General features: G+C 52.3%; 1 protein-coding gene across 1 annotated transcript; it reads left to right on the top strand.

The window, feature by feature from the left end:
* Positions 1-516: 516 nt before the first annotated feature.
* IUM83_03244 (uncharacterized protein) lies at positions 517-2958 on the top strand (the record flags this gene model as incomplete). The annotated part of the gene is made up of 3 exons (XM_067927233.1): positions 517-1035; positions 1107-1431; positions 2816-2958. 3 exons carry the CDS (start codon positions 517-519, stop codon positions 2956-2958), a joined length of 987 nt encoding a protein of 328 aa, XP_067791803.1.
* Positions 2959-15744: the final 12786 nt, after the last annotated feature.

Genomic DNA, 15744 nt, shown 5'->3' with positions numbered 1-15744 from the left:
GGTTAGATGCGAGGTCGTGGCGTACGTGCTGCGCGTACAAGGCGCAAGGCGAGTTGGTATTCTACCTGAGTGTGGATGATGTCAGCACAACTGGCGCGCGGTCCATATGAACAGGTGTGGCAATAGCGAGCTACAGAGCCGTGGGCGACACTCAGGAAGTGCCGCTGTGGGCAAGACGAATAGCGTCGCGGGTGTGAGGTAGGGGGTAAAAAGGTAAACGGAGCATAATGCACTGCTACGAGTGCTGCCCTGTTGCCCCGAGTGCCGCGCCGCGAACGCAGCCAGCTGCGTGCACCAACCGCACGCACAACTCGCTCGCTCGCGTGCCAACACACGATCGCAAAGAAGCAAGCACCCCCCGTGGGGCTCGAACCCACGACCACTGGCTTAATGGCGTCTTTGTCACGCTGATCTATCTGGTTTGGTTATGTCTTCACCACATGGTTAAGTATGAGGGTCTTTGTTTGGTGAACGGTCAATCAGCCAATAGCAGTCATTCGCGCGCGGGCGGTGAAGATGTCGATCGGCGGCGAGGACTCGGATTCGAGCCAGCCGGCTGATGGCTCTGCAGTCTCCCCGGCCCCCTCTGCGCAGCAAGACTTGAGTGGAGCTCTCGACTGGAGTGGGGCTCTCGGGTCTGGGTGGCTGGCACAGCCATCTCTGCAGGAGCAGGCGCTGTCCATGCAAAACGATAGCACGACGCAGGAGCATCTGGTGGGGGCTCCGCGCATGCAGACAGATTCATTGCAGGAAGGCACGTCCGTGCAGGAGGAGCAGGAGGATCCACCTCCACAGCCAAAGGCGCGCCGGGGTGGGTCAAAACGTGGCCGCCCACCCAAAGGCAAGGGCAAGGCGCCTTTTGTGTGGACGGAAGACCGGATTGAGCACCTACTTAAGATTCGCTTCAGGGCACTACAAGACCACTTTGACAATGCAAAATCAAACCAGCAAGTAAAGGAATGCTGGGATTTGCTAACTGCAGCAGTTGGTACTAAGATCGGTGAGAACATCGACAGCGAGCAATGCAAGAACAAGGTAGAGAGCAAACCGTCTATGCTTTTTGTTTGATATCATGACTCACTACTTGTATTATGTTTTCTTGGTAGCTCAAGCACATGAAGCGTCTCTGGGATGCCTACAATAACGACTTGCAGCAAACGGGAAACGCTGGTCCTCTTGATGATCCACCCTGCCTTGGTCTCATGAGAGATCTCTGGGCCGACAAAGATGGCTTCAGCTCCGAGCCGTTTATTTCCTCATGTCCTAGTTCAACATCTGCGGCACGCCGAGCTTCGACAGATGATGGTGCGACGACGCTAAATCGGGTCAGTGAGGTGGGCACGGACACACCAGCACCGATCAGCAGCCCGAACAGCAGCCCGAGCATTGGAGTGCCAAGCAGCATCACGTCAACCATGCGTGTCTCCGTCGGTACGACAACAACATCGCCTGCACCCCCGAAAACAGCACATGCTTCGCGCCAGAGCACCAAAAACACGAAACAGCCGCGGAAAAAAGCAAAGACGCAAGGTGAACATGTCCTCAAAGGAATGGAACTTTTGTCTAGCAGCATTGCTAAAGTGGCGTCATCGATTTCGCATACTAATGATAAGACTCCAAGAGATGATGCTTCTGCCAGCACGCATGTTATGGAGAAACTAATTGAACAGCAACAGCAGCAAACGCAGATATCAACTCATCTACTACAGCAGCAACAGCTGCAATCAGAGGCTATGCAGCAAATGCTAGCACAGCTAGCCAAAATCAGTGACAAATTATGAGTAATCAGTGACATAATAGCGTTGCGCTTGGAAACTGCTATAGCGCGTAATGTTGTCGCGGAGACGGGTCCAAAATCAACTTCATCATCGGGAGGTTCACGAACAATTTCAATTTGGGTATCGTCAGCTAGCATTTCGAACAGACTGTGAAGCACAGCGGTTGCAGCAATTAGTCGGCATACTTTCTTTACATCTTTCTCGCTCATAACTGTCATCAATTTACGAAATCTCCCTTTCCACTTTCCGAAAGTACATTCCACCGTCATTCTAGTGCTTGAGTGAAGGAAATTAAAGCGACTTTGCATCCGAGAAAGCTGACCACCCTCCTCGCGCTCGAGAAACGGGGTAATAAGCCAGGGATGAAGCGTGTATCCGGAGTCTCCTAATAAATGAGTTTCAATTGGCATATTCTCACGAAATCGACGGCTTGATGGCGCATATTTCCACATTTTTTTTGTCAGACCACGAGCCCGGATACATGTCAATCGCCATGAACTTCTGATCAGCATCAACAATCCCTTGTACATTAATCGCCGGGTAGTTCTTCCTACAGTAAAATCCGTTAAAGTCAGCGGGTCTCTGAATAGCGATGAGAGACCCGTCAACAGCGCCAACCACACCAGGAAAACCTCTCTTACACCTGAACTGCTGCTCAATTTGTCTCCACTCTGCCATGGTATTAGGAATTCTTACAACCTCACTCAAAAGATCTGCTAGAAACTCTGATAGGTCGTCAACAGCCTCAAAAAGGACAGACTCGTTCATTCCCATGGCGTCTCCAATAGTACGATAGCTTGCCGAGGACGCTGAAAAATTGAGCACTCCGGCCACCTTTTTGGAAAAACTGTGCTCCCTTGCTGTGAGATTTTTAAACTCGAAGTTTCTGGAATTCAAAAAGCTGACGAGCGCCACAAAGGTCTTCTTGCTGCATCGCAAGTTCCGCGGGAACCACTCATTCCCCTCGTCCTTTGCTAGCAACCTCTCAAAGTCCAACCTCGTCGCAGTGAAAATGTTTGTCTTCGGTGCTCTGTCAGTCACTAATACCGCAGCAAGAGCTGCTACAGCAGCGGCAGTGCACACACTCAGTGCGGCGGCCTTCGTGCTCATGGATGTAGCGATCCGGATTAACCAGACTATTTTCCGACTTAACTACCTCGCCGAGGTAGTTAAGCCGTAACCGTATGGTGAAGCAGCTTGAGCCAATCAGGAGCTCGTCGAATTAAGACTCCATTTAACTTAACCAGACTGAAAACTGAAACAAAGACGCCCTAAAAGGCCAGCGCTCTACCGACTGAGCTAGACGGGTGTACTTTCACACACCTTGCAGCAACTTAACACAACCAAAGTGCAACACAAACACAACCAAAGTGCAACACAAACACACAAACAACACACATCCGCCGCCGCCCAAAACACGCACTGCTAAACACGCACTACTAAACCCGCACGCTCCTGTACGGACACTGCGCAAATAAATCTTTCTATACACACACACACACACACACACACACACACACACACACACACACACACACACACACACACACACACGCACACTACGAACATAAACCTTTCTACGCACAGTGATGTAATGCGGTTCCAACTAGTCTGTGCATTTTGTCATTTATATGTGGTTTCAATGGTAAGCTTAGGAATTACTAGCATTCAAACTGTGCTGTTTGGCTCATAAATTGCAAATCTACACTGCAACATTTTTTCTCAAATACTTTGAAGTAAGTTATTGGAGATAATCAATGCCAACAGTTCCTAGCGAAGTAATGAATATGTTGTTAAAAGGGTTAACTCTTTAACTACCAGCGAATTTTATGGGTCCTACTGGACCTGTACTAGAACCAATTGTATAACTGAAATATCAATTGTGAGCCTGTTTTCATCCAATTGGAACCGCTTGATTTCCTATCCCTCTGACACGAGGCTGAAAAGGATTTTCCCGAAAGTCACCAATTGCTTACTGACCCGGTCGGTGACGTGGCTAAATCCGCCATTCTGATTGGCTGGTATTGTCCCCGGATCCGGCTGTGCACCGTGCGACAAGCTCTGATACGGAATTCGACTGTGTTCCGCGGAACGAAGTGCAAAGAGACCTAGGATGGACCCTTTAGGCTTGGAAGACCGCGTTGAGACGAGAAACCCTGAGCGAGGGTCTCCGTCCAAGCCGCCCCCGTCCTTAAGCGGGTTGACACAAAGAGGAACGTCGAAAACGCCTGCACGAACGTATCGTGTATGGTGTCCCGCCTCGCCTAGGTTTTGAACGCACACAGATTTCGTGCACCCGGAGCCCAGAAATTCCCGTCAAAACAAGTGCCCAGTGCCCAGACCGCTGGCCACTCGAGACAAGCCCAGACAAGCGTTACGATACCGAGTGGAGCCATCCTGCTTTTGACCGCAGAGCCTCAGGCGAGACAAAGCCCCTGAGTGCAAGTTATCCCTGAACGCAGATTTCGGATACACTTGCGTTGAAGGACAACTGACTATGAAGCTCGGTATCAAGTATGTGTGGACTCGTGGAACCTTGCCCGCAGTTGTGTACCAAGCCCTCGAGAAGCCAGCCACGCACAAAGATACGCACCTTGAAGCTGTGCAAAATCCAGCCCGGAAGTGTCGACGTCAACAGCTGGCCAGTATAATAAAGCCAAGATGGGTATAATCAAGTCAAGGCAGAAAAACGGCTGATCAGGACAACTACCCCAAGTATAATCAAGGCAAGCGTTTCGCCAGACGCACGATGATGAACATAGAAGAACACCAAAGAAGGATGTCTTTACATACCCCTAGCGATAGTCGCAGATAAAAAAACAGAGAGTTCGTTTTACCCCCTACTGCGCAAGTGGAAGCAAATGCCAGCCAGGAATCGGGCCGCTGATCACCAAGGACAAGGTCAGCGCGGAGCTCCCCACACACTCAAGTCCAGTTACGTGGGGATCGGTGGCTCCGGCGCCTAAGTGATCCGCGTATTCCATATTCCGGTTGGGCCCACTGCGTGTAGGTAAGAGTGGCTACCCATTTCATGTTCACAAGGTTATCTCGGGTGTGGTTAGTTAGCAGTCACCCCCGGGAATAGTTTGGTCGACTGCGTACAAGGACCGATTGTATTTGGTTTGTGTATATATCTCTTCAGAGAGTGGTGTGCGTGAAGGAAGAGCGTTCTAGGTTGACCAGTGCCTTGAACGTTGATAGTTGACTGGCGTACGACCCACCGCCCGAGGGTCTAAGAATAAGTGGTGTAGTGGGCCTACTTTGGCTCACTACTTTAGCTTACACGCCGCGCTACGTGTATGAGGAAGCGTAGGAGTTTATTAATAATTTGAATTAATTATACTTGAGTCCACAAGTATAATATAAATCAAATAAAACACCAAGTAGCTAGTTTAGGGTAAAATGAGAACTGTATTGTTTTGTGAATTGATCTTCCTTATAAATCTGCTAAAACTGTTTATCATCTATGAAAGGGGTTGACAGCGGCTGGCTGTCAGAGCCCCGCTAATATGCACGTCTCTAATTGGTAGAAAGATGCTGCTTTCTACCAATAGGATCTTTGGGTAGGTGTGGACCACTCATGTGTGGTGGTCCACTTCAATGTATCCATTGGTGTGCCTTACACCAATGTGAGGAAGTATCCATAAGTGACAAATGTCATGCACAAGTGACAGTTGTCACTTGTGACCGTTGTCGTGCACAAGTGACTATTGCCACTTGTGACCGTTGTCGTGCACAAGTGACTATTGCCACTTGTGTGTGTAACCCCGTTACACCATCCCCCCGTTAAGCTTAGACGTGTCGGTATCGACACGTCAATTAATATTGACTGCTTGTCAATTGTTTGTGCTGGGGATTTCCGTGCTCATCCGCAATGAGCACGATCAAGCTGAAGACCACCATTGCAACAGAGTGTAAACTCTCCGTTGCTGTGTACAATGCGCGGTAGGGCGAGGTTCGCCACTACCACGGGAACAGACAACACAGTGTCTGTGTACGATTCTTCGATGTCGACCGCGCCTGTGCGTCGACATCTCTAAGCGAACTTCTGTTTCTAACCGTGACCGGGTAAGCAAGCGCCAAAGCACTTCGAGTCCTTCTCGAAGTGAGGCAAGTATTAGCAACTCCACGCTGTTGCGGTGGAGGCTGGTGTCCGTGCGTCGTGCGCACTGTCCGTCCAGGTGGCGGTGCATATTAGCAACCGCGACCACAACAGGTATACTATATCTATACCTGAAAGTTTCAATTATCTCCGTGCTAATTATCTAGCACGCGAGTCGTCAGGCGTTGTAGATTACTACAGCGCTCGCACTACCTTCTTGCTGGTAGTGCGTGTTGGATTTCGTACTCCTTCACCATGTCCGAAACGTCTTCCATCAGGACGTTCCGTGGTTCCCACGTGTCGTGTTGGGGAGGGAAACCTCTCCAGCGAATGCGAAAACAATCCGGACCTCGGATTGTTTTCCTATGATCAACAATTCGCTGGACGATCCAGCGAATTTCTCCGCGTGCGTCTCGCAGCGGTGGCGGAGGTGGTGGAAACACGCCCCGATGGTCAACGCCGTGTTGACCTTCATCTCGTGTTGCTCCACGACCAAGTGACGGTCGTGGAGTACCTTTAGAGCGCGGCGGTTGCCGCTCTGTCCCTTCGTGTCCCGGCTCTGGCGGTCTCCCAGACCGCCTTGAACGTGCCGGTCGGGCTGTAGGCCCGACTGTATTAACTGCTCCAGCGCGACTACGCGCTGGAGAGGAGGGTTTCCCCTGCCGAGTCTGTCTCTTCGGGTCAGACGAGCCACTTGGCTCATGCTGGAGGTATGGCTTTAACCGCCCGACATAAAATGTCGGGTGGAGCCGCATGCTAGACGGTATGTCTAGCGCGTATGCGTTACCGTGGCGTGCCATCACCGTGAATGGCCCGATGAAGCGCGGAGCAAGCTTACTTGCTCCGAAATCCGAAACTGCATGTTTAGGCAGGTTTTGAGTAGATAACAAAACCAATGAATCCACGTTGAATTCATTTGTGTTGCCCCTGCCAATATTATCGGCGTTCAGCTTCTGTTTATCCACAGAAGCTGCAATCGTGTCCTGGACAAACCGAATTACGGCTTGTCTTTTATTGATAAAGTCAATCGCTCCGCTAGAGGCCCGGCCTCTGCGTGGTTCTTCGCGGTGTCTGCGCCCTGCGCAGACCCGTGGTCCTTGTTCCTTGTGGAGTCTGTGTTCTGCACAGACTCGTTTTCCTTGTTCTGGGGGTCAGCGCAGTGCGCTGACCCTTGGTTCTTCCTGCCAAGGTCTGCGCGGGGCGCAGACCTGGTTGTCTTGTTCCTTGTTGTCGCGGCTGACACTGTGCAGGTGTCAGCGGCTTTATGCGACTGCTGTGTTGCAGTCGTAGATCCTCCCCCACTTAAAGTGGGAGCCACCACTCCGAGTAAACTCGGCAGACGGGGATGCCGCATGGCATTCACATAAAACGGTGTATGCCCGGTCGAGGCATGCACTGAGTTGTTGATGGCAAACTCTGCCATCGATAAGCACTCGCTCCACTGTTGGAACGAGTGAGCGTAGCTCTTAAAAATGTCGACGAGCACGCGATTCACGCGCTCGGTTTGACCGTCCGTCTGCGGATGGTCCGCAGTCGACATTGAAAGTTGGCTCCCAAGCAGTGTAAACACTTCTTGCCACAGGTGCGCGGTGAAGCGCGGGTCTCTGTCCGACACGATGTCGGTCGGCATGCCATGGTGTTTGAACACCATGTCGACGAACAGACGGGATGTCTGCTTCGCGGTCACTTCTGCCGGCACCGCAGCAAGATGTACCATCTAGCTGAAGCGGTCGACGAAGACCACAACACCTCCGCTGTCCGGCGGAAGACCAAAGATGAAGTCCAAGGACATAGACTTCCAACACTCCGACGGAGCCAGTAGTAATTGCAAAGGAGCCTGCGGAAACGGCGCAGGCTTTACGCGTTGGCACACCTCGCAAGCACGGACGGACGTGCGCACCCACTTATACTGGTGATGCCAGTAGAAGTCGCGCGTGAGAAGGACGTATGTCTTCTCACGTCCGAGATGTCCCGCAGTCGGGGCATCATGATACACGTACATGATCCTGAGTCGCAGGTCATGGTCATTTAGCACGACAACGCGGACCGCGTTGTCGTCGACTGCATTATAAAGAAGCAGTCCGTCGTGCACCCGATATCGGTGTGCAAGCGCACGAAGGTACTTGGGCAACTTCTGACGAGCCTTGTCAGAAGGTGCTGTGCCATAGGCCAGCAAGAGTTTCGCGTCCGCGTCGTGCGCGTACGCGGCCTTCACGTCATCCAACAGAGACGACGTGTGTGTGCTCGTTCGCATGGCGTCAATGGCATTGACGTCAGCAGCTTCTGCGTAGTCCGGCCGACGTGATAACGCGTCCGCCACTACATTCAATCTTCCGGGTTTGTATTCGACCCGGAAGTTATACTCCGCAAAGAATGAGAGTCATCTCGCCATTCTTTGTGATATGTGTGGCGACTTCACTGCGGTGCGCAGTGAAGCATGGTCAGTGTAGACCACAAATGGTCTACTTCCAAGTAGATACACTCGGAACTTTGCGAGTGCATATTTCATGGCAAGGAGTTCCTTGTCATGTACCGGATAATTACGCTCAGCTGCTTTCAGGTGACGCGACTGGTAATAGACGACACGATCACGGCCCTCGTGATCGTGCTGCATCAACGCACGTCCGATCGCGAAGTCGGATGCGTCACACACGACGTGGAATGGACGATCTTGGTCAGCCACTGCCAAGATCGGTGCCTCAGTCAAGCCCCGCTTGACTGCATCGAATGCCTTTTGGCAATCGGTTGTCCAATTCCACACAGCTTCCTTCTTAAGAAGCTGTGACAGCGGGCGGATCTTGCCCGCGTAATCCTCCACGTACTTGCACAAGTACGTGGCCAAGCCAAGGAACTGTCTCAGTTCCTTGACATTTGAAGGCGTTGGCCATTCATTGATCACCCTGACCTTTTCCGGGTCAGGGCGAACACCATTCTTCCCTACGAGACACCCGAGGACGGGTATCTCGCTCGCCCCGAAGATACACTTCTTCAGGTTCGCGTAGAGCCTATGCTTTCGCATAAGATCAAGTAGCTTCCGGAGATGCACCCTGTGCATCTCTACGTCGGTCTTCCCGTCCACAGCCCGGCTGTGGATGAACACATCATCGAAGTAGCTCGGCGCGAAGTCGCGCACCGAGCGCAACAAGTGCGTCACGCACCTGTTGAAAGTCGCAGGGGCGTTCTTAAGTCCCTGTGGCATTACTAGCCATTCCCAGAGCATGCCACTTGGCGTGCTCACTGCCGTGAGAGGGATATCGCTCTCACGCATTAGGATTTGATAAAATCCATCTCGCAAGTCGAGAGCACTGTAAACGGTGCTCCCGGCCATCGAATCGATGATAACATCTTTTCGCGGTATCGGCGTCTGCGCCGGTACCGTCGCATCGTTCAGCTTGTTATAAGCATGAACGATACGCCATCCGCCCTGTGGCTTTTTGACACAGAACGTCGGAGCACTGTGCGGGGACTTCGATTCCCGCACTTGTCCTGCTTTGCGACGACTTTCAAAGAAGTCGTCGATCGCCTTGACTGCTCTCGCGGCAGTGGCCACTGCCGCGTAACACAATACTTTGTGCCCGGCACGAGATCAATCTCGTGCTGAATGTACGTCTTTGTACTCCCTCAACAATTCGTAATAGGGACTCGACTTTAACGAGTCCCAACCTTGTTCCTCGAAGCGCTCTCGCTTCGTCTTCGCACTGAGAGTGTCTTCACTCTCAGTGGTACTTCCCATGAAGAGCTGCCTCAGCTCTTCGCTCTCGCTTTCCGTTCTTTCGCTGTCCGAAAGAACCCAGACCTGCTCGATGCGTCCATCGTGCAAGTCGCGCGTGAAGCGCTTCCAGCTCATGGCTGGAAGCGAAGTCAACTCCGACGCCGTCGTCGGAGGACTAGCGAGTTCCATGTCACGATACTGGAATCCAGTATCGGTGCGCGTCAAGACGCTTAGCGTCTTGACATTCGGCGTCACCGCCGCAGTCTGCCCAGCAGACTGCTCTTGATGCGTCTCGGTCCTGGACCGAGACTTGCGCAGCGTTCTCCGCTTGCGCCGTCTTCTTGTTGTGCGGAGCCGGGCTCCACACAGTTGTTCTTCTGGTCCAGGCCCAGCCGTGGACAGTTGTTCGCCGGCGGACCCTGTCCGCGGGCGCGCGGTATCAAGCCCGGCTTGACCGCATTTTCCTTCGTGCAGCCCGGCTGCACGGTAATGTGTCTTTTCGCCGGCAGACCCTGTCTGCGGGCGCGCGATATCAAGCCCGGCTTGATCGCATGGCGCTTCGTCGTGCAGCCCGGCTGCACGACAGCATGCAAATTGCATCAGTGCGGTACGTTTGCAACCGTCCGCACTGTTTGCAGCGTCAACTCCCAGAGTTGACACGCCTTTGTCACCTCGACGCCAGTTATTGGCGCAGCCCCTCATCACCGAGGGTGCGTCGACTCCCGGAGTCGACGCGTCGTCGTCGACCTGACCTCTTCAGGTCAGGGACTGTCCCATGCGTACTTGAACGCGAGTGTTGGTTCCCGGAACCGACACATCCTCATCTTCCGACGTCGGCAGCATTGCCGACGTGGATTCCTCTTGTGCGCGCCCTCGCGCACCCCTTGGGCATTCCGGGACAGCGGCATTAAGCGCTGTCTCGACTGGCGAGTCGCGAGCACCTGCTGGTGCGTTCGCTGCGGTAACAGGGCCATCGCTCTCTGTTCCGCAGTTGCGACCGATGCGCACGAGCGTGCGCTTCTTCCAGTCAATTACCGGATCATGCCGTGCAAGCCACGGCATGCCCATAACAACATCGAACTTATCGTCCAGGTCCAGGACGATAAAGTGTTCGACAAACACTCGTTGTTTGTACGAGAAGTGCACGTTCACGACGCGCTTCTCGGTCTTCACGATGGCACCTGTTGCCAATCGAACTTCCAGAAGACTTCGAGGTACCTTTACCTCCTCGAAGTCAAGACTCGGTAAGCTCCGCAGTCGAACAAAGTTGTTCGACGCGCCCGAATCTACCAGAGCGCGAAGAGAGTCACTCGCTCTCTTCGAGTAAACCTTCAAGATGACTAGGTTCGGCCTGTCATCTTGTTTCTTGTAGTGAGAGCTGGTCTCACTGGGGGCTGCAGTCCTCAGTGTCGCGTGCCCGACGTCAGCACGCGCGACTGCATTACCAGTAGGGCGCCCCGCGCCTACTGGATGTTCGCGTTTTTTGTTGGTCCGCGGCGATGCCTAGCATCGCCACGACGGCCACCTCCAGGGGGCATGGGAGCTGTGCACTCCCGTGCAAAGTGACCGATCCTTCCGCAACGGAAGCATCGCACATTACTTCCATGCTGCTGGTGACCAGCAGCCGTTGCATTCGAGAGGTCCGTTGGTTCCGGACCTCCCGTGCTCACTACCGGGCGCGGTTGCGACCTCGGCACGTTCACATGCAGTTTAGCCTGCCGCAGGCTAAACTCTTCTTGCATTGTGAGAGTAATCGCAGCTTCGAGAGTACTCGGGTACTCTCGGAAGAGATAGGTCTTCACAGGCCCATCTCTCAGTCCCTTCATGAACGTGACGACTTTAGTCGCCTCGTCTATCGGGTTGGTCACGATGTTCGAGACCAAGTACCGTGCACGCTGCGCGTAAGCATGGACGTCATGCTTACCCTGCTGAAGGTCGAGGAACTCCGCCCTCGACCGGAACTCGTTTTGCGGGGGCTCAAACGCTTGTCTGAGCTCCTCTTTGAATATCTCGTACGTGCTAAAGCACGTAGGATCTGAGAGTCGGCGTCCGTACGCCCAACTCCTCGCTCGTCCGCCAAGACATGACATGGCGAACGCAACCTTTGACAACGGGTCGACGATACGTCGAGCCGCAATGGCTGTGTCGAGTTCGACAAGCCATCGGAGGAGAGGCTCGCCCTCTCTTCCCACGTAATTGCTTACGCTCAACTTTAATGGTCGAGCACGCGGTGTCGTCCCTGACGACGCCGTCACTGAGGAAGCAGCATCGCGCTGCTCCTTCATGATGAACCCCAGAGCAACACCATGTTGCTCTGTCGGCGATAGCGTACGCAGCATTGTAGCTATCGCCGCCCCCCCAATGACTGTTGACAGTCGTTGGAGGGCCTCCCACTCTGGATCTGACAGGTGGGGGCAGTCCGCGCGTGCAACATGCGTTGCAGGCGTATTGGAGCCCTCCATGGGCACCTCCGTACTCATGGGGTTCTCGGCTCCGCGTTCGTACACCCTGTACGAACGTCACGTAGTCGGTCGTTGGACGGACTACAAAGTGCTACCAGGTGTAGTGGGCCTACTTTGGCTCACTACTTTAGCTTACACGCCGCGCTACGTGTATGAGGAAGCGTAGGAGTTTATTAATAATTTGAATTAATTATACTTGAGTCCACAAGTATAATATAAATCAAATAAAACACCAAGTAGCTAGTTTAGGGTAAAATGATAACTGTATTGTTTTGTGAATTGATCTTCCTTCTAAATCTGCTAAAACTGTTTATCATCTATGAAAGGGGTTGACAGCGGCTGGCTGTCAGAGCCCCGCTAATATGCACGTCTCTAATTGGTAGAAAGATGCTGCTTTCTACCAATAGGATCTTTGGGTAGGTGTGGACCACTCATGTGTGGTGGTGTATCCATTGGTGTGCCTTACACCAATGTGAGGAAGTATCTAAAACCTTTAACAGATATTTATCTGTTAAACCATAAGTGACAAATGTCATGCACAAGTGACAGTTGTCACTTGTGACCGTTGTCGTGCACAAGTGACTATTGCCACTTGTGTGTGTAACCCCGTTACAAGTGGCGGCTATTTGTTTGTGTATAACTCTGTATTTGTATTGGTTATCTGGAAGGGTGTATATTCTGGGGTTCTAATTCGTGGTAGCAACCCTGGTTCCTGCACTGCTTCGACCTCCCGACCATTTGGAGAGTGCGATCAAGTCAGTGAACGTCACGCCCGACTGGTCAATGCCTCCAAACCATCAAACAACTCACCCGGTGACCTATCCAGGCTCCCCGAAGATAAACGACACCGACAGGGACTCACAAGGTGACACGCCACCCTCGTCCGCAGTTCCCCGCAACCTGCGTTTAAGGCTTAAGGGACTGCGTTCAAGGATTTATCTTCCCGAGAAGTGCCTACAACCACTTCTCCGGGCTGGCCACCGTACACCTGGGCGATTCAGGTTTCACCGGCCTCGCCACACCTCCCTCTACAATTTTGTGCAGCTCCTGACCGCTCGTACTATTACTAAGGTCCCATGGAACCCGTACGCGACCCCCTCTGCTGCTGGTGCGGCGCCTCGCCCTGTGAGTGGAAGAACCACGAGGAAGAGCTGTGACTGGCAGCAGGACGTGTGCAGCGCAAGCTGATGCGGCGCAAGCATCGCAATATGTGCTACGGCAGACACTGAGTCGCCTTTATCTCTACCAGACGTCAGGCAATCTACGCGGCCCGGTACCTCGCTGCGTGGCCAGGAAGCTGATGTAGTACTGGCCAGACTCTCCAAAGGTATGAGCGGTGTGTATTATGCTTATGGCTCTGGTAGTTTCAGTTGTGCAGTAAGTGCGATCGTTCTGTTGCTTTTCTTTCGTGTAAAGGTCACACGGGTTCATCGATGGAGGTGCGACAGAGTGCCTCCAGTGCCGATCGTAGCTGAGGTGAGTGTTTGAGCAAATCCCTGTTGTGAAAGGCCGTGAAGCATTCTACATGAAAACCAACCTCACACTTGGTGCACCCATATCGCGACTTTTTTTTATGTTTTGCACACTGCAGAGATGACAGAGCAGCTTGCCGTTGCTGTGCTCGGTTGAATTGGGCGTTATCATGTGAAGAGATGTATCCATTCCAACTATTTCCTCCAATGTATCGGTGGCTCGTTTTTTCTGCTGCATCTCACGCTGACGCTTGTTCTGCTTCTCGCTACTGGTAAGTACATCTGCTATTCTGCGCTTGAATTCTCGCAACGATACCCCCTTTGCTGCATAAGGCTAAACGGTGCTGATTAGTGTCTGTGCATTTATTATTGCGAGGTCCATTAGCCACGTGAACATCGTCATTCCAATACGCTTCTCACGCTGTTGGATCGGGTTAGTGCTGCGCAGTTGATCGACCCGATCGACTGCATTCATACAAAGATTGTACGCAGCAATTGCCGTGGGCGCCATGAAAATTTCACGGTGCAGCATGCGATCTTCGGTCCAACGTTGAATTGGGTAGGTGCCATGGCAGCAAAATAAGCTTCTTGTGATATTGAAACCATTGTCAGTGCAGAGGGCGTAGCCTTCAAGTCATTTGTGTAAAATATTACGACTTTCCTATCCATATAAACGATATATCCAGCCCGTTCAGCTCGCAGAATTGCTGGTTTGTATTCGGTTCGGTTCGCCTTTGCAAGGCGGCGCTGAGTCTTTTGGTGGGCTTTTTTCTTTTCCTCCCACCCTGGTTCTGGATCTACAGCTGTAACCAGCTCCCATGCCCCCCCCCCCCCGCGATCCCACTCGCGCTACTGCTGCTGCGACTGCGGGCTTATTCCACTTATCAACTAAATACATACAGTACAAGCAAGTGCATCTCACCGTCCGTTAATTTTAAAAGTGCTTTTGCAAATGTGTGACGAGTGTAAAAGTTATCGGAAACGACCAGGTGATTCCCAGTAGGAGATCGCAAAGTTTGTGATTGAGGACCTACCATTGCAATCCACATAGCTGTCGCCGTATCGGGCTCGATATCCACACCCTGCGCCCGCAGTGTATTGTATAGAGGTGTTCTCAGTGTTGGAAACAGGCTCGTATACCGCTCGGCAGGGGTAGAGGGCATGGTGTTCCTTGACGAGTTATCCCACAGTGAATGCACGTACAATGAACTCCATCCCACTACAGCATAAAACCGAACGCCATATTTGTCTGGTTTAGAAGGCATAAAAGTCTTTGCACGTGTCCTTGCCTTAGTCCGTACAGTCATTTCGTCAATGCTACTTACACCTACAGGAACAGCAAACTCCGCAAACTGTTGCTGAAAATGCTCCATAATTCCACGGCACCGCCAAAGTGGGTATCGTTCTTTGTCAAATGATGGAGGCTGGGGTGGATGGAGAACTAGTGCGCCTCGAATCTGTTGAAACCTGTTTCTTGTCACCGTCTCCATGAAAGCGGTTTGCCCGAGAAAGCGACGCTCAGACCAGAACTCTGCTATTTCACTCATAGGACAGATGCTCATTGCAACTTCGAGACCTAAGTACGCGTTGAACTCGCTCGCAGTGATCTTTGCGTGCCCTGCCTCCACTAACACGTTGGATGTCCGCTTCCTCAGTGTATCCTTAAATGCTGGTGTGAAAAAGAGAGAGAAAAACCTATACTTGCCTTCTGGTCGTTCACTTGTACCTGGAACAATGTGATCTGCATCCTCCACATTCCGTGCTGGGTTTGGAGTGTCCATTGCGATCGGCCCTCGAAACGGAGGGCACAAACTGTACAGCGGCGAACCGAGTTCGGTTCGTAGATCAGCAATGTTTACGCGTAATGGAACAGGAACACCATGGATGTGCACGCGAATAGGCTGATATGATGCCTCCGTTAGGGGTTAAGCAGCATTCATTTCTTCATTCATGGACCTTTCTTGTTGATCAACATGCACAAGTTGACGAAATGTTGCGCTTCGACAGGGCTGCCGTCGGGCAGTCTTGCTTGCGCAACAGCCACATAGTTATGGGCTGCTCCACCGTTTGCAACTCCTGTTTGGTCAGCACTTCAGCAACACGAGGCATCTGCTCCTCAATTCTCGATGTTGCAGTTCGCCTCAATGATGTTGTTGGTGTCGTTGTTTCCTCGGTGGTGTAGATGAATAGCTCGAGAACATAATTGGTTTGGCCACCT

This window comes from Phytophthora cinnamomi (assembly GCF_018691715.1).
Source record: "Phytophthora cinnamomi strain GKB4 chromosome Unknown Contig38, whole genome shotgun sequence".
NCBI lineage: Eukaryota > Oomycota > Peronosporomycetes > Peronosporales > Peronosporaceae > Phytophthora > Phytophthora cinnamomi.
The sequence above is the reverse complement of the archived record's forward strand: the minus strand, read 5'-3'. Positions and strand labels throughout refer to the sequence as shown.